This window comes from Canis lupus, chromosome 12, assembly GCF_048164855.1.
Source record: "Canis lupus baileyi chromosome 12, mCanLup2.hap1, whole genome shotgun sequence".
NCBI classification, from domain to species: domain Eukaryota; kingdom Metazoa; phylum Chordata; class Mammalia; order Carnivora; family Canidae; genus Canis; species Canis lupus.
The window spans coordinates 10,192,553-10,212,524 of NC_132849.1; the positions used below are offsets into that span (position 1 = coordinate 10,192,553).

The 19,972-nt window shown below is 35.6% G+C and overlaps 1 protein-coding gene and 1 long non-coding RNA gene across 9 annotated transcripts in view; one reads left to right on the forward strand and one right to left on the reverse strand.

Annotated features, from left to right (window-relative positions):
- The window catches only part of MAN1A2 (mannosidase alpha class 1A member 2), a 212,516-nt gene that overhangs the window by 126,326 nt on the left and 66,218 nt on the right, over positions 1-19,972 (reverse strand). For all 8 annotated transcript variants that reach the window (XR_012004142.1, XR_012004141.1, XM_072769611.1 and 5 more), the window contains 2 exons: positions 18,065-18,145; positions 566-660 (listed from right to left, as the gene is read on the reverse strand). Coding sequence is in view for 6 of the 8 variants with exons in the window: in XM_072769611.1 (XP_072625712.1) it covers positions 566-660; positions 18,065-18,145 (176 nt within the window). In the remaining 2 variants the exon portion in view is untranslated. The remainder of the gene's footprint in view (positions 1-565; positions 661-18,064; positions 18,146-19,972) is intronic.
- Positions 1-19,972, forward strand: part of LOC140601089 (uncharacterized) — an 87,603-nt gene that overhangs the window by 61,277 nt on the left and 6,354 nt on the right. The window lies entirely within an intron of this gene.

A 19,972-nucleotide genomic window follows, 5' to 3' on the forward strand; every position in this document is an offset into this window, starting at 1 on the left:
ATCACAGAATTCTTTTCCATCTAAGTGAAACCTGTGTTTTCTATTAGAATGAAAGAGTGTAAAGAATGTTTAAGAGTTCACTTTGAATTTCAATAGTACAAATACTATAATAAGGACCCTCTAGTCAACATTACGAATTATGTCTTCCCTCATCATTCGGCAATAGGGAGCCCTGATTTTAAGGTATAATTATGTTCCATTTTAACTCAGATGATCAATAGGTGATATATAAAAAATTAGAGAGGGAAAGCATTTTAAATCCATTTCAGCACAAAATGGAAATGATAAAGCAAATAAAAAATAAAAAACAGGTGAGGAAAAGAAATCCAGACTTAGGGAAACAAGCAGGAGAGACTGGAATACAGTAAGGCAAGTGAACTGCTACAAATAAAGAACTTCTATAGAAAAGCAAAGAATGTTTTAAAGAACTATATTTCTGAATATATGTAGAGAAAAACAATTTAAGTCATAGAAAGTATGGTGGGGGAAGATCATTAGAAATTTCTAACATTAAGTTAATCTAATTCTTTCAGAACAGGAATAATCATATAAAAATAAAGTTTACCTTTTCAGATTCACCATTGCCCAAGGAATCCCAGTAGGTGTGTTAAAGGCCGGAAGGAGTTTCTCAGCCAGTTGGACTGCTTTAATCTTGAATATCTGACATTGAAACAATATAAAAAACATTTTTTATAAAAGAAAATTATAGCCACCCATTCATAAATTATAGCTATTACCATTTGCTGATCTCTCATAGGATGCATACTCCATGGAAGAAGTATAAAGAGGAATAATGGCATCTCTTTGTACCATGGAATGTACAGCGATCAGAGAAAATGTTTGTAAACTAAAGAAAGCTATCAGGTGTAATGGCCTGAAATTATAATTAATTGAAATGAAAGGATATAGTTTTGGTGTTAATATTATCTGTATTTTCAGGGGCAAAAGTCTTAAGAGAAAACGTCAGGTTACAAAATGTCCATCCACGGGTACATAAGCTTAGTAAAAATATTAAAAAGATGCAACCCAATTTGGAAAAATCCCTTGAAATATGATAAGCATGTTTATGTATCAACATTTTCCATCAAGGTTTGTCCACATTATTAAAAAGAAAAGGTTTGAGTTCACATTTCAACTCTGAGAGTTATATATGCTTCTCCCCTCAACCCTAATCACTGTTATTTTGGGTACCCAAACAATAAATTGCCTTACTATAAGTGGCTTCTGAACTTTTAAAACCATGTACTACTACTACTAAGATATACATAGTAAAATTTCTTCTTAGCATATCCAAATAGATAGGTTTGTATATCCCACTTTGGAGAATGCTGACTGATTTAGAGGCTCCAAACTGAGATTAGGTCACAATGTCCTATTAGGAAAGTGGCAAGTTCTTCTGTATGCTTGAAGCCTAGCTTCTTCAAATTGATTTCAAACTAATCAGATAACTTAAGCTTCCACCTTTTCACTGTGTCTAATGTTTTTGATAAAATACTATTAGATTCTTGGGATCCCTGGGTGGTGCAGCGGTTTAGCGCCTGCCTTTGGCCCAGGGCGTGATCCTGGAGACCGGGATCGAATCCCACGTCAGGCTCCCGGTGCATGGAGCCTGCTTCTCCCTCTGCCTAGGTCTCTGCCTCTCTCTCTCTGTGTGTGACTATCATAAATAAGTAAAAAAAAAAAAAAATTTTTAAAAAAAAACCTGTTTTAAAATACTATTAGATTCTTCAAATAAGCAAGTAGTTGAAGGTATGGAACAGATCAAAGTTCTACATTAAGATTCCACAAAACAAAGCACCACAACATTATTGGGCGTAGAAGATATTAGAAATATTTGCAAGCTGTCAAAGAAAAATGTTAAGATGTCTTGCAAGGTTCCTTAAATGAGGCAAAACCTCCTAGTAGAACTTTTAATTAGATATTCTCAAACATCAATTTACCTTTTCCTTGTATACCTACTTTGACACAAAAGTCTCAATAAAAAATGTGACAACTTAAGGTTAAAATTTTAATAATTTTCTTTTAATAATCTCATTAATTCAAAAGCGTATGTAAACTGTTCTCTCCATATTACCATTTACATGTTAGTAAAATCAAGTTAACATTACAGAGTGAACAGTAGTGCTGCTTGTGTTTACCATGAAGACAAAGGGACTAGGTTCTTATCTAATATTATCATGGATCTAATTATCACATATTTTTGTATTACATCTTTTCTACATATAAAAATTAATAGTCAAAATGGTAAAATGACTTACAAACATGAACATCTCCTAAGTAGAAAGCATTCTTATTTCACTTCCAAAAGTAAATTTCCAAAATATATTTTCTAATTTTTCACCTCCTTTGTGCTATTACTAACAGATAACATATATAGTAACCAGTTATAGCCCACAGGTCCCTCAAACACGACACCCTAATATCACTGAAAAAAATTCCTTATATACTATGCTTAGCTTATTCACAAATACACAAACTCTTTAATAACAAATCACAGCCCTACATCACCTATTTTCAGAAACATATTTTGATAGCAGCAACGGCTAATTGTAAAACACGTATTACTTCTTGGCATGCAACACAGGCAAACTAATACAAAATCCAGAAATTATTGAAGTAAAAAAAATAAGTCTCTTTTCCAGTCCTATTCCTCAACCACACAGTTCCTTCTACAATGCAAACAGCTATCAGTTTCTTAAATATCTAGTAAACATTTTGTGCTGAATCAGTTCCACAATGTGCATGATTTCTAGCCTTATTAAATCAAATCCTCATTTTCAGTCCCTCTTAGAAACAGAAATTCTGTTACAGTTTACACACGCACACACATGCAGAGTTTTGTCTCTGTCTCTCTCAAATATGGAATAGCAGGCACTCTATTGTGAACTTGCTTCTTTTCTTTTACTGCACCTTGGAGATCTTTCCAAATCGGTCCCCAAAGGATGTGGTAACATCCTTCTATTTAGTGGCTGCAGAAATTTCCCTTGAATGGATATACTGTCATTTATTTAGTCAGTCCTCTATGTGATAGATGTATGTTTCCAAACAATGTGACTATGTAAGATAAATTCCAAAACAGGAACTGAAGTATCAGTGGGTATATGCATTTGTAATTTTGACCGTTAATGCCAATTTGTCTTCCACACATTTTACTAATTTAGATTCCTACCAGAATGCATGAGTAGCCATTTCCCTGTGTTCCTGTTAACACAAAAGTTCTCAAAAGTTCAAGTGCTGCCAATCTTATACAGTCCCCAATTTACAACAGTCCTACTTAACGATCAACACCTTGTAATTTTTCACCTTTACAGTAGTGTGAAAATGATATGCATTCAGTAGAAACCAATAAAAAAAAAAAAAGAAACCAACTATAAATTTGTATCACTTCCTAGGCTAGGAATGTGTGGTGGATATTCCCTCATGACACTAGGCATAGTCCGTGAACCACAGGTCCCAGTCAGCCAAGGGATCATGAGGGTAAACAACCAATATATTTCTAACCATTCTGTACCATACAGTCATTCTGTCTTTCACTTTCAGTATAGGATTCAATAAATTACAGGAGATATTCAGGACTTCATTATAAAATAGGCTTTGTGTTATGATTTTGTACAACTGTAGGCTAATATAAGTGTTCTGAACACATTTAAGGTAGGTTAGGCTAAACTATGACACTTAGTAGACTAAAAGTATTAAGTGAATTTTCAATTTACAGTATTTTCAACTTTTGATGGATTTATCAGGATGTAACTATCATTAGTCAAGGAAGATGTGTCGTTGAAAAAGGAGACTCCATTGTCATTTTTATTTTCATTTCTTTTATCTAAATGTGGTAGATACTCAACATTCATTCAAATCTCCTTTCAAGCACACCTTCAAACACTGCAGAGGATGGAAAACTACGTAACACTTCCCAGAGTCCACACCACCTACAGTTCAACATATGGCATAGGCATTGCCAAGCACATCTAAATATGCAGTATTTGGAAGAAGCAAGCGATCTGAGGCAGTGGCCTTGCAAGCACAGTGGTGAAGGTATCTGATTCTTCTATGGTGGCTCTAACAGAAGTTCTAGTGACTGGTCCTCATATTTACAGAGACCATGTGGTGCAATAAAGGCAATCGATCAGTACATGGTATGGCATGCCTCCTCCACTTGGCTGGCTGCAAGGTTCCAAGCTATGTAACAAAAATGTTTTATGTCATGGCCCTCCCACAGTACCCTGTAATAAACCACTAGGTAAAACAGATTCTACCAAGTTTATTACAATTCTTGATAAATAAGATGAGAGTTACTTAATTATTCACGTTTAAGATTCAGTATTAAGATTTCTACAACATTTCACTTATTTCAAAAAAACTTTTATATGTTCAATGTCCATCATGTAAAATCTCCCAGTTATTTTTTAACAGGAAAAAAAATGGTAGGCAATGGAAATATGCTAAAACTGGTTCTAAGTTTAGAAGAATTAGGACTAGAAGAATTATTCCTAGGTGTGGAAGGATTTGAAGAAATGCAGTTAAACAGAAACAATGTGGCAAAATTACAAAGAGTTTTAAAATACAAGCAATGAAACTTAAAGTAACATAACCCATTAACATGGAAAACCACTGAAGATTCTTGAGGATGGAAATGTTACTAGAATCCATGGGTGCTTTTAATTTTCTTTATTGGATTAAATTACTAATGTAATACTCATGCAGCCTGTTTTCAACTTAGCTGAGGGAGAATGTAGAAGTGAGGAGTTCGGAATGCTCAAATGACTCCCCATCTCATTCAGAGTACAAGTCCTTTAAGAGACTTTAAATCTTTATAAGCAATGAGCCTCTATGACTTCTTGCCTCACTTTCTCCTTCCTTTCCCTTCCAGCAGCCTACTTCAGCTACTTGAGCTCTACTAACTGTTTTTGTTGTTCTCTAAGAATGCCAGTTATGCTTTTGCATCAGTGTCTTTTCATCTGCTATTCCTTTCAACTAAAAGCCCTTATAAAAAGGCTCTCTTTTTCAGTAGAAGCCATTCTCATGGCTCTTTCTGATCTCCTTCAGGTCTCTACACAAATGTAAACCTCGCACATATTCCTTAACCATCTTATTTGAAACTAAAACCTCTTTATTCTCTTCCATGCTCTGTTTATCGCCTTAGTGTTTACCAATGATAGTGCATGTATGTATGTAAACACACATGGGTTCTCACATATCCACCCTGTTCATCACCTGTTAACCTACAGTAGAATGTAAGCCATAGATGGGCAAAACACTTTTATTCACTGTTCTAGTCTCAGTACTTAAAAGAGTGCCTAGCATACAAGAGGTGCTCAACAAGTATTGAATGAAATAATTTAGGAAGTAGAAAAGTACAGAGATTTATAATAAATAAGTAAACTATTTTCTTTCTCTTCCATACCAGCCCCATATCCCTGAAGTATCTGACATTAACATGCAAGGGTTTTACGAACTTAAGATATATTCAGCAGAAATATTGGGATGATGACAATGAGACATATATTAACCCATTTAATTCTCACAACAACCCAATGAGATAAATACTGTTGCTCCTATTTTATAGAGTAGGAAACTGAGGTTTAAAACAAGTAAGTTGGGGATCCCTGGGTGGCGCAGCGGTTTGGCGCCTGCCTTTGGCCCAGGGCGCGATCCTGGAGACCCGGGATCGAATCCCACGTCAGGCTCCGGTGCATGGAGCCTGCTTCTCCCTCTGCCTATGTCTCTGCCTCTCTCTCTATCTCTCTCTCTCTCTCTCTCTCTCTCTATCTGTGACTATCATAAATAAATAAAAATTTAAAAAAAATTTAAAAAAAATAAAACAAGTTAATTTGCCCAAGGTCATACAACTAGTAAATGGTAAGCCTGAATTTAAATCCATGCAGTCTAGCTCCAGTTTATTCTTATTTGACAATTTGACTAATTAAAGAGAGAGATACCTAGATTACTGACATATTGATATAGACACAAATGTAGACAAAGACATTCCTACACCTTGCATTATTTAATGCAAGTCAATAATTAAATTCCTCAAGGTATTTTACTAATTCATTGCACACCTCTTTGTCCTGCATCTTACATCCTCCCTTTTGAATGATAGTTTGGTTAATATAAAAATCTGAGCTGGCAGTTATTTTATCTTCACAGTCTAAAGATATCACTGCTGTGTCTTCAGGCATCTACTGCTACCAAGACTCTGCTGTCAGCTGTCATCCTTCTATAAGTAATCAGCCCTTTCTCTTTAGTAGCTTTTAATATTTCCTCCTTACTCTTGATATCTTTTCAAATATTGATTCTCTATCATTTATTCCATTAAACTCGTCTAAGACTCCTACTAAACATTCTTTCAAACCTCTATTTCTCATCTCTCTCAACTCTTTTTCTTAATTCCTCTCTTTGACTCTCTATATTACATGCTGGATGAATTATCATCATCATGAACAGAAACATTCTTAAGGGTACACAGGTATTCCTTAGAATCAAGTGAAGGTTACTACAAAATCATAGGTTAACAAAGAGGTAGAAACATATTCACACACCTCTCACTCACAAAATGAGTCTGCAAACAATATTCTCAAACAATATTCAATTTACAAACTAACAAGTTAGCAAACCACATTTTCATGAATATCCAGAGTATTAAATATCTCTGACTACTGGGTCAGAGACCTGAGAACTACATTATTCATGGCAAAGTATCAGCCAAAGATTTCAGTTAATCTACACTGGCTGTATCTGCCCCACTCTCATTCCTACCTAAATCTTGGAGGGATGATCCAAAGAGTCTGTAATGGATTCCTGCCTACATGGTAGATTGTGTTGCAGGTAAAGAACACTGAGCTTGGAAAATTTCTTTTACATACAGTAAGTGAAAGCAAGCCAATTTGATGACCTTAATTCATCCCTGCAAGCATAACCCTAACGACCTGCGTAAAGAGCAGACAAGCCTCGTAACCTTGGTATTCTGGCAGAAGTGTGCAGGGACACTCAAGCGCTATGGTGTTTTATTCCCCTAAACATTCATGCCAGCAGCAGCATGGCCTTCCTGTAGCTTCAGCATGGCCTTCTTGTAGCAGCAGCTGAATCCACTTTCCCCTAATGCTTGCAGTAGCAGCTTCATGACCCTCAACCCTCACTGGAAAGACAGCAGCAGAAGCACCAATCTGCCACCACACTTTCATCACAGGTCTGTATTTCGGCTCTGCTTTGCCCTTCCTCTTATGGTTTCTAACATTTAGTCATTAAAACCTCCTCCTCATATTCCCTCAGCCCTAGTCACTTCCTGTAGAAGCCACCTCCATGACACTTCAGTATATTCTTTTTAATCTAACACTTACCTAGGTGAATTTATGCCTAGTTAACAATCTGTGTATTAAATTCTCTCTGTTCAAATACTAGGCATGGTTTGTCTCTTAACCAGATCCTGATAAATAATTCATATTTTGTTGTTGTTGTTATTATTATATATTTTATAATTTTATATTATTATTATTATTATTATTTATCTTTTCTTACTTTAAAAGTCAGGAAAGTGAAAATTTCAAAAATCATACACAGTTCCTATATTCTGAACCAAATACTATCACTTATTTTGATATGTTTCCATCCTTTTTTCTGTAAGGAGATATAATTGTTAAGTAGATTTTTATTCTATCTTTTCCTGCTACTAACATAATAATACAAGTACCTTTCCAATTTTTACAAAACCATCTGATTTACCTGTATCCATTTCCTCTCTTCTCACTCCTCATCCTATTCCAACATGGCTTCTGCCCCCATCATTTCATTGAAATGGTTCTTGCTAATGATAAGCCACACATCTGAGCATAGATCATTACTAACCAGTTCTTTCTTCCCTTGTGTTCAGTAACCCCACACTCTTCCTACCTCCTCCACTGACTCATTCTCCTCATACCTGACCTTCCATGCTGTGTTCCTGTAGGCTTGATTCCAGGTCCCCCTCTCTTCCTAGCCTAAACTATTTCCCTGAGCAATTTCACATGTGCTTGCTTTCAGTTATCAGCCACACAGTGACTGATTCCCAAATCTGTATTTCTCATCAAGACTTCTCTAATAAGCACCAACTCTGTTACATCTGTTTATTACCTATTTCCACATAAATACAGAAAAATCCCCTCAAACTCAAAATTCTTAAAATGGAGGGGCTGGGCACCTGGGTGGCTCAGTTGGTTAGGCGTCTGCCTTTGGCTCAGCTCATGATCTCAGGATCCTGAGATCAAGCCCCATATCAGGCTCTCTGCTGAGAGCTTCTCCCTCTTCTCTGCTTCTGCTTCTCCCTCTCCCTCTGCTTTACTGACAAATGAATAAATAAAATCTTAAAAAAAACACTTAAAATGAACTGATGATCATCCACTCCCAGTTTAATGCTCTTATAGTGCTCAATTTCTAGTAACTGTCATCAGTACCAAAACTCTGAAACTGGAAACAGGACCAACTCCTCCTTCCGCCTCATTCCCTCTTCCAAAATATCACCCAATCCTTTGGAATTTACCTCCCAAATCCCTTGAAATCCCAATCCATCTCTCATCTCTACAACCCATCTATCTGCATCCAAGCTGCCATTATTTCTTGCTCCAAGTACTGCAATGGCTAACTAGATGAATAGAATACATACACACAAGCAGGCACACACATATTCCATGTGACTGCTTTGGTCTATAAGTTGCTTTTGTCATTGAATATATGAAGCGTATTTTTCCTAGATAAAATATATCAAACTTATGTTCACAGGTGTATGGTAGTCTATAGTAAAAGATGTATTGATTCATTTAAACATTCCCCTTTAGATGAATATTCAGGTCTTTTCAAACACTGGCTATTAAAAACACTACTGCAATAAAATATCCTTCTAAATATCTCTATGTATCCACACTGTTACTTTTAGAAGTGAGTTACTGGGTCAAAGAGAATTTTATATTTTAAATGTTTACCTGCCACCACCAAATTATTTTGTAAAAAGTTTTATCATTTGTATCCCTTCCAACAGCTTATCACACATTTTTTAAAATTTAAACTATACATTTAATTACATCCTATTTAAAGTGAGTGTATTTTATTGTATGTAAATAAATTAACCTTAGAGTTGCTTAAAATAAACAAAATAATTTTTTGAGCCTTGAAGTTCTTTATCAGGCAAAGAATGTGCAAGGGTTAGTCTATTTGAGGCAGAAAATTATGATAGAAGTATATAAACATATAGGAAATAAAACAATGTGGTCTAAATACAGTTTTACATATGCAGAATTTTGAGCTTCTCCTCTGTGGACCCCTCTTATCCTGGATTTTACTCCTATAAAAATTCTAGCTAAATTTCTAGCTTCTGTGTAGCTCCAAACTGTCTTCTGCTTTGAGAAACCAATAATCACAATCATCAACTATGACTGCCGTTGGCTATGCTAGAACTTTAAACATGTAAGATGTGTACAGAGGTGTAGATGAACTCACACATTTAATAGGAAAATGTGGGAGAGTGTATTTAAAAATGTTATCTGAGTCAGTAAAGCTTGTGGAAAGTTCTGCCCAACTACCAGCACATCTACTGAGAGTGAAGAGGTCGAATTTTCATGGAAATAGCAGCAATTTATGGAGCAATATCAGGTTTCTCAAAAATAAAATGAGAATTAGAGCAGTAGGAACAATAATAACTAATATTTAAACCAGGAAATATCTAGGTCAGAAAGACTACTCTATTTGTCTTAGCAAGTATCTCTAAAGTAATTCAGAAACAATCTTACACTACAGGCAACAGAGCATGTTTGTGCTCTAGTAAAGAAAGACTTCGCTGTTATTTTTTTCTTATCTATAAAACATGTATTAAACTCCACATAACCGTTTCTCTATTTCATGACAGATTTCAGATGTGGTTATCTACATAATTTATGTTAATACCCTGCTAAGGAAGGGATATCACTTTGATAACCATTAAAAAAATGAGAAGAGGGATGCCTGGGTGGCTCAGTGGTTTAGTGCCTGCCTTTAGCCCAGGGCATGATCCTGGGGTCCCAGGATCAAGTCCCACATCAGGCTCCCTGCATGGAGTCTGCTCCTCCCTCTGCTTATGTCTCTGCCTCTCTCTCTCTCTCTCTCTCTCTCTCTGTGTCTCTCATGAATAAATAAATAAAATCTTAAAAAAAAAATGAGAAGAGACAATCCTGTAACAGAAATGCCATATATGAGAGGCTAACATCAACTAAACATAATAAATCATCAATATTTTTAACTTGTGAATATTTAATATAAATAGCCTTGTTGTGAGAAAATAAAATGATAAAGTTTCACATTTATTATATTAATAAATCAACAGGGGAGAGGAACACTTTTTTTCATTTGCCTTCCTCTACCAGAAAACAGAATGCATGTAAAATGTCCTTTATTCTATTTACATACTACCTTAATATAAGAAAGGCAGGGATCCCTGGGTGGCGCAGCGGTTTGGCGCCTGCCTTTGGCCCAGGGCGCGATCCTGGAGACCGGGGATCGAATCCCACATCAGGCTCCCAGTGCATGGAGCCTGCTTCTCCCTCTGCCTACGTCTCTGCCTATCTCTCTCTCTCTCTCTGTGTGACTATCATAAATAAATAAAAATTTAAAAAATTTTTTAAAAAAGGCACTTTGCCAAGTTATAAATCAGAGTTAATTTCCGGGCTTATGTGAGATGTAGGAATTTACTATATGTCCAATATTACAATAATAACATATTCAAATTATTTTTCGACATTTTATTTATTTTTAGCAGATCTGAGATTTATTGTTGGTTACCTAGAAATGGATCACAGTTTTCAATATAAAATGACCAAGAAAAAAAGTAAAAAAGTCAGCAAAATTCCACCATATGAGAAAGTCAGAAAAGTGAAATATGTTCTCATTATACTTCTTACCTGGGTAGACTATATGGTAAGAGGTTAATTTATGATGTCTACCTTTAAATAAGTAAAAGGATTCCCCATCCATTAGAAATACAGAATATTTACCACATCAGAAAAACGCAAAGGAAGAAGAAAGGTAAAATAGTGTCTGTTGATCAGGCACTATGTTAGGCACTTTCACATAACTTAATCCTTAGAACTCTCAAGTGAATTCTCTTACATTTTCAAAGATGAAGAAACTTGTTATAGAGGTAAATAGCTTGCCAAATATCATTATGAGGCAGAGCAGGAACCCAAGCTCCAAACTTCAAAGCATATGCGCTTACTTCCACTTCAAAATGTTTATTCTTGAAGTCTGATGGATACAAACAGCAAAAATGGAATACTGGTAACATTATATACTTTTTCCAGCATTTTAATATTTTTGTAAGGCTGTAACAACCAAAATTTCAACATTTTGTTTCAACCTTCAGATAGTGAGGCTAACATGAAACAGCCAAGTTTGACACTTCTCTTTCATAAGCCGTTCATAATTAATTTTAAATCATATGTCTTTTGGTATGAAAACTAATCAAGTTTGTCATCTACATCTCCAAAATTTAGTACTTCCTCTTTATCTATAGAGAGTATTTTCATACATACTTTCATGTATGAAAAAAAAAAAAAAAGGCTTTCCTTACTCAAGGACATCTTATAATGTCTAATCTGGAAATAACTCTGAAACTGAAGGCATCAAAATAGTTCATTTCCTTCCTCCTTTCATTATTTAGTATTTCAGCTCAGAAGCTCCTGAAGTCAGGGGTCTGTGCCCAGACGGTATGCCTAGGGTGGGCAGCGCTGTCCAGGAGAGGGCCTTAGACCAACTGGGGGAAAGTGAAGCCAGCCAAGTAAAGGGGAGTAAAATCACAGAGGGGTCAGGGGTCCATGGGAACAGAATGTACTTACTGAACAAGGCAGCTAGTGGATTCATACAGTAGGACTAAGCAAGCAGGTAAGTATGAGGCATAACAGTAGGCAGATTTCACACTAAGAGAAGGAGAAATATGAAGGCAGAAAGCCAGAATATACCTTATGCTGTTGGGCTGAAATTAGAGCTATTAGTGTGAATTCCTGGCTCCCTATATTTAAAGATCAAAACAGAAAAGAGTATAGACATAAAGGTTAGAAGCATGGAGTGACAACAGCCTATGCCTGTAGGCGGAGCGGCGGCAAGGCTAGATTGGAGAGAGACCCTCTCTGAGGAGCAGGCATACACAAAATGCCTGAAGTGGAGGGAAGAGCCAGAACATCAAGAAAAACTTGCCTGCCAGGCGCACTCTAATTACAAGGTAATGTTAGAGAAATTTGAAACTAGTTACCATACACACAACGTGGGTAATCCCTGCAGTAAAAAACCAAAACGTAGTTCAACTCTAGTTAAAATGACTGAACCCCCAACACTAATCTCAGTCTTTACTGTCCTATACATGATATTTGGCATTCAGTCCAAAATTATGAAATACCTAAATATGGAAAAAATCCACTTTCTAGTGACAAAGCAAGTGACAAACCAAGCTTGGTGAGGTTAAAATAACCTGAAAATTTAAAATGACTTTGATTACATGTTAAAAGACCTAATTAGTGGATAAGTGGAAAACATGAAGACAATGAGGAGCTGTAGCAGAGAAACAAATTATAAAAGAAAAATAAATTACTAGAAATATTTTTTTTTTTAGAAATGAAAGTAATAGAGATGCAGAAAGCCTTTAACAGGCTTAAAAGCAGATTCAATGGAGCTGACCAAAAAAGAAAATCAGTGAACTTGAAGATAGGTCTATAAAAATTACCCAAACTGAAACACAAGGAATAAGAAAGCAGTGGGTAGGTTAAAAAAGAATAGTGAATTCAAGAGCTAGGAGATACTTTCAAACAGTCTAATGTATGTGCAGTTAGAATTCCAGAAGCAGAAGAGAGAGAAAAAAATATTTTAAAAGATAACAGGAACTTTTCAAATATAAAGCTACCAAACCGTACACGTAAGCAGCTCAGAGAACCTCAAGCAAGATAAAGAAGTGCTACTTGCCCCCCCCCAAAGAAAAAAAGTAAAACTACTCAGATTTTTCATATGAAATAAAGTATGAACATATTATCTTAAAGGCAGCCAAAGGAGGGGCAAAGGCACATTACACACAGAGGAAGAAAGAATTAAAGGAGACTTCTCATCACAAACTATATGCAAACTCTCAGCAAATGCAGTAACCTCTTTAAAGTGTTAAAAGGAAATATACGCACAAAGAAATTATCTTTCCAAACTGAAAAAGAAACACTTTCAGACCAACAGAAACTAAGAGAATCCACAACCAGGAGACATGCACTGTACAAAAAGTTAAAGGAAGCTCTTCATACAAAAGGAATATATATCAGACAAATCTGAACCAACAGAAAAATGAAGACCAACAAAAATAGCTGAAAGATAAAAAGGCATATTTTTTCTTATTCTGTATAGTTCTAAAAAACAACTGACCACCTAAAGCATAAATATAGCAAAAAGCTCCACAACCACGTGGCTTCAGAAGAGTATCTACCAAACAATTAAAGAAGAAATAGTACCAATTGTACAAAAACTCCAGTAAAAGGGGAAAGAAAAAAGAAGAAGAAAAGAGAGGAGTGCCTGGGTGGTTCAGTGGATTAGGTGTCTGCCTTCAGCTCAGGTCACAATCCCGGAGTATCAGGATCGAGCCCCCTGTCAGGCTCCCCGGTCAGCGGGGAGTCTGCTTCTCCCTCTGGCCCGCCCCCCTCAAGTGCTCCCTCTCACTCTCTCTCAATAAATAAATAAAATATTTTTTAAAAATAAGTAGAAAAGAGGAAACACTTCCAGCTCATATTATAAGGTCAGCATTAAAAAAAAAAAAATAAGGTCATCATTACTCTTAGGTAAAACACACAAAGATATTAAAACTACATATAGGTCAATATCCTACCCAAATATAAAAATGTAAATATTTCTCAATAATGCACTACCAAATCAATTTTGGCAGTGCATAAAAAGGATTATACATCATGACCAAATAGGTTTCTCCCTGAAATTGCAAGGTTGGTATGACATTCAAAAATCACCTAATTGATCTGCAAATCAACAAATAAAGAAAAAACATCAAATATAATTTATTAAATACCACAAAAACATCTGACAACATTCAAAATATCCATCCACAATGAATAAAAAATCTTAGCAAACTAGGAATGGAAAGGAATTTCTTCAAGACTATAAAGGGCATCTACAAAAAACCTATGGCTAACAGGGCACCCAGGTGGCTCAGTCAGTTAAATGTCAAGACTCTTGATTTCAGCTCAGGTCATAATCTTGGAGTGGTAAGATCAAGTCCTGCATCAGGCTTGTGCAGGGTGTGGAGCCTGCTTAAGATTCTCTCCTTCTAGGGACACCTGGGTGGCTCAGCTGTTGAGTGTCTGCCTTTGATTCAGGGTATGATCCTGGGGTCCTGGGATCGAGTTCCGCATTGGGTTCCCTGCAGGGGAGCCTGCTTCTCCCTCTGCCTATGTCTCTGCTTCGCTGTGTGTGTCTCTCATGAATAAATAAAATCTTTAAAAAAAAAAAAAAAAGATTATCTCCTTCTCCCTTGCCCACCCCCAGTCATGTGCATACATCTACATGTGCTCTTTTTTAAAAAATAACAACCTATGACTCACATTTATACATAATGGTGAAAGACTAAATGTTCTTCCTATAAGACCAGGAAACAGACAAGGATATAAGGCAAGACAAGGTAATAAAAGAACTGCACGAATAAAATTCTTCTCTATACAGAGAAATGAAACTATTCATTTGAATATTCAAATGAAAATATTCCAAAGAATCTATTAAAATCTATATAAAAGCAACTAGGATTAGTGAATTTAGAAAAATCTCAGAGTACAATGGTCAATATAAAAATCAACTTGTATACTGATGGGGAATTCCCAGCTGGCTTATACTACTTACATCTAGCTAACGCGCGCTCTCTCTCTCTCTCTCTCTCTCTCTCTCTCTCACTGTTCCTCCTAATAGATGTTGAGGGCTTCTCCCTCATTCATTTCCCAGGTTAATGGTTATAACTGGAGCCAGTTGTGGTCAGTCTACCTGAGGATGGAGATTTTAAGGAAAATTCCCAAGCAGCTGCTGAAACTCTGGGGGAAATTCCCTGTCTTCTCTGGCCTGACATGAACGGCCTCATTCCACCTGTTGGTGGAAGAACATGGCGTATGCTCAGCTGTCCAAGTGGATGAGTTTTAAAACTGGGAACCCTTTTTTCTCAGCCTCTGGCTGCACTTTGCCTCTTCTGTCTCCCCTCCCTCTGCTCCTGTTTCTGCACCACTGTAGGTGCTGCCTGCATACACACCACTCATTTCAGATTTCCCCACTAGTGTCGGGCACAGAGATAAAAATTAACAAATGGGGAACACACAAACTTTTAAAAGTGGACCCAGGTGAAACATATTCAGTATTTAAGCTAATTTAACTTTGTTGGTTTAATTATGATAGATATATCTTTGAAGATTATCAGCATTAAATACAAAACTTTTATTCCGTCAAGGTTTGCTAAAGGTCAATTAGCTCACGTTATCTCTCTGTTGCAATCTGTTAGCAAAAAATAACAACTTGATGGTTTATCTTGTCTGTCTCAAAGTTTTTATAGATATTGTTAAGATAGCTTTCAAAGGTTTTGGTAATCTAAACTTTAAGTTTTGCTTGGATGGTAATTAAAATTAAATTCATTGGCATCTAGGTCTTTTCCAAATGGAATAAAATGCTACAGCATTAATTACCAGAAGTAGGTCTGTGCTTTTGACTTCCTATTGCAAAGAAACTAAGGATATTTAGATTTGTTGATAAATGTGCTTTCTGCTAAATAAATTCATAAATTTGTCTTATAAAGAGTTTTGGTATAAGAGTTCACAATTAATTACTACCTAGTTTTCACTGGAGACTAAGGTTTCTGCTAAATGTAATTAAAACTGATGGAGAATAAGGGAAACAACTCTGTATATAGAAATGTTGAAGATACGAAGAAAGATATTAAAAAATGGAAACTTCCCATGCAGTCATTCCCCAACAGTATACTGCACAGTGTGACTGTTCTTAATGCTATTGAACTGTAATGGTAAATGAAAAATTTTGTTATGTACACTTTACAATATTTTTTTAAAATGACAGCACCACGAAGTTATTCAGGGATAAAGAAGATGGCCTAAGCCAGCTGAAAATTTAAGTCTTTATTAAAACTTTCTTTTAAATCAATAGTATCTATATATACTAGCAATAAGCAACTAGAAATTGAAATAAAAATACAGTCCCACTTATAATAGGACCAAAAAGTATAAAATACGTATGAATCTATCAAAATATATAAAAGATCTATATGCTAAAAACTAAAAATTTCAAGGAAGAAAATTAAAGGGCAAATAAATTGGACAGATACAGTTCATGGTTTGAAGATTCCATATTTGTTAACATACCAATTTTCTCTAAACTCATCTATAGGGCAGCCCCGGTGGCTCAGCGGTTTAGCGCCTCCTTTGGCCCAGGGTGTGATCCTGGAGACCTGGGATCGAGTCCCACGTCAGGCTCCCTGCGAGGAGCCTGCTTCTCCCTCTGCCTGTGTCTTTGCCTCTCTCTCCGTCTCTCATGAATAAATAAATAAAATCTTAAAAAAAAATAAACTCATCTATAGATTCAAGGTAATCCCAATCAAAATCCCAGTAGAATATTCTGTAGAGATCAGCAAACTGATTCTAAAATTTACACAGAAAACTGGAATAGCCAAGAGAATTTTGAAAAGGAACAAAGTTGGAAGACTCACACAACCTGATTTCAACACTTTCCATAAAGCCATAATAATGAACACAGTGTAGTTCACACAGTGTGACAAAAAGACACAAACAGCAAGAGCACAGAGAGGTGAGACGCTGACTCACGCATGTGGTTAACTGATTTCAACAAAAGTGCCAAGTCAATTGAATAGAGAAAAAAGAGTCTTTTCAATAAATATTGCTATAATTTTTTAATATCCAAAAGGAAAGAAAGCTCAACCTGTACCTCACAGCATAATAGAATTTAACTCAAAATGAATTATAAACTTAAAAGTAAAACCATAATACTTTTAAAAGAAAACATAAGAGAAAATCCTTCTGACCTTGGATTAGGCAAACATTTTTTTACTTTTTTTATTTTAAATATTTTATTTATTTATTCATGAGAGACACACAGAGAGAGGCAGAGACATAGGCAGAGGGAGAAGCAGGCTGCCCACAGGGAGCCTGATGCAGGGCTCGATCCCAAGACCCCGGGATCATGACCTGAGCCGAAGGCAGACGCTCAACCACTGAGCCACCCAGTGCCCCTAGGCAAACAGTTAAGTATAATACCAACAACACAGAAATCCATCTTCACAACACATATAACAAAAGATGAATTTTCTTAAATTTACAAAGAGCTCTTACAATCATTTAGACCATTTAATATAGAATTTCCTGATGAAACAAAATAGAAATGACTTAAAACCTCTTTCTTTAGTATCTTCCTCCCACTCTCCAACTCCATCCTTTAAACCCACCTGAGTAGTAAAAAGGAATTTCCCACACCCACTTCTCCATCACAGCAGGTCTCAAATCTATGTATGTATGTAATCTATGTATATTACATACACCAAGACTTCCAGAAAGAAGAATTCAGGGTTATTGCTGTGTGCTTTTTAAATCTATAGCAAAAAAAAAATCATTTAATTTCCAAAAAGGGAGCTTTTATAATTAATTTTTATAACTAATTAATATTCATTCTTCCTGATTCATTCCTTAATTCTGATCTTATTAACCACCTCCTCCCATCCCCCTGCCCCCATTTCAACCATGTAATTAATTGCAGCGGCAAAATCCTGGAGAAGGACAGTTCCTGCAAAGGAGAAGTGGTGTATACAGAGATAGGATCTGCGATGAATTCACATTTTACTAAAATTCTCAAAAAAAGGGAAAATCATTATTCCCAAGGTTCTACCTGAAGAATCTAGTTCTCTCAGCAAACTTTTACATGAATTCAACATTAGATAATTAAGAAAAAATAATATGCTGTAAGGGGAAAACTTTCATTTTATTAAAGTCTGTTCAGAGCGCCTTCCCCACAAACAACGACTACCTGAGTGGCTCACCTCTTCTCCTGAAAGGTAATAAGCTGCAAGCAGGCCTCCAATAAATCGAATGTTGACTTCAAACACAGACACCTCTGAGTTCTGTGAAAACATGTTGAAAATATTTACATATACATAAAACTTTATAGTTTTCCATATATTTTCAGTACTTTATACGTTTCTCACAAACACCCTGAGAGAATGTTTTTTCCACTTCCCATACCTTCATTTCTCATGCAACTGCAATCTCATTTCCCATTTATTGTTACTGAAACTCCTCTATTACTGTCACCACAGCTTCCTATTAGCCAAAATCATTTTTATGTATCTTACCTATTATTCCGAAATTATCACAATATTTAATGCTCTTGATTATTCTCTCATGAAAGCCTTCACTTCTTGAATTCTGGAATAGCAGTTTCTCTACTGGGTCCATTTCCTTCTGTTCTAGTTACTATAGCACACTGTCCATTTATATATATATATATATATATATATATATATATATATATATATATATTTCTCATGAGTTTTAAATACTTTTCCTCATATACATAAAAACTTAAAGAGGCACCAAAAAATGATAGGATGATGGATTATTCAATTAATAATGTTGAGAAAACTGGATCCTAGGCTAGAAATTAATTTAGATACTCATTTCAGATTATCTCTCTTTCTCTCAAAATGAAATATAAATAGTTTAGAAATAAATGTAGAAAAAAATACAACAAAGTAGGAGAAAATGTGACAACATATAAATTTCCTTGACAAAGTAACTGTATTGGTAATAAATGATGATAGAAAGACTTGAATTTCCCCAAAATGAAAATTTCCTTAAGAAAAACAATTACAAACAAAATTAAAAGCCAAACAAAAACAGAAGAGAATTTGGCACAAGTATAGCATTAATAACCTTACCAGATAAAGTATATATGTTCATATTTAGATACAGATTTAGATATTGCTGAGAAAAATTCTAATACATGGAAAGAAAAGTAGAAGCAGCAGAGAACATGACCAAAGAATCCACAAGATATACACTACAGACTGATATAATGTTCATAACTAAAATGTTTTAATAAAAATGAAAAGGAAATACAGTATCATCCTGAAGTCTTTCTAACACTAATAGGCAGAACACATAATTTGCTAATTTTATATCTCTGATATAAAATCTCCCACAATATAATGGAATTTTTTAATAACATATCTATCATCCCACCCCACCCACGAAAGAAAAATGCTTTATACTACACTTCATATATTCCCACTACATAGTATATTGCAGGGCACATAGCAGACATTCATTAAATACAGAGAGGCAGTGAAAGAGAGGAGGGCAGGCCTCTATTACTCACTGAAACAATAACCTCCTAACCAGTTCCCCTATTTCAGCCTTATGCCTCTCCTTACACTCTATTTATTCAGCACCCTGTAGGTAGAGTGAACCTCTTACACCTTTAAGTCACGTTCAGTAATTTTGTGTGCAAACCCTTACTATGACTTTTGGTTACACTCAGAACAAAATAACTGATAAGACCCAACATATTCAGACTCCCCACTACCTGTCTGACATCATCTCCTACCAATAGGAGTCCTCCTGACTCACTGCATTATTATCAAATGGGTCTACTTACTGTTCTAAAATTACCAAACTCACTCCTGTATGTCAATCTTTACACTTTACCTACAGTTCTGTGAACAGGTTTTTCCAAACTCACAATACAGAATGAAGTAACCCCCCATCGCTAATCTCTTTTAACCTGCATCATTTCCTCAATTAATACTTATCATCATCTGATTGCTTATAATTCTTTATTTGTAAAATTGAGAACTTCCCTCACAAAAGAGACAGACGAGAAGAGCTCTAAAGGCAGAGAAGGGAAAGAATGGGACAACAAGCAATATTCAAAGGAGTAACAACTGCGA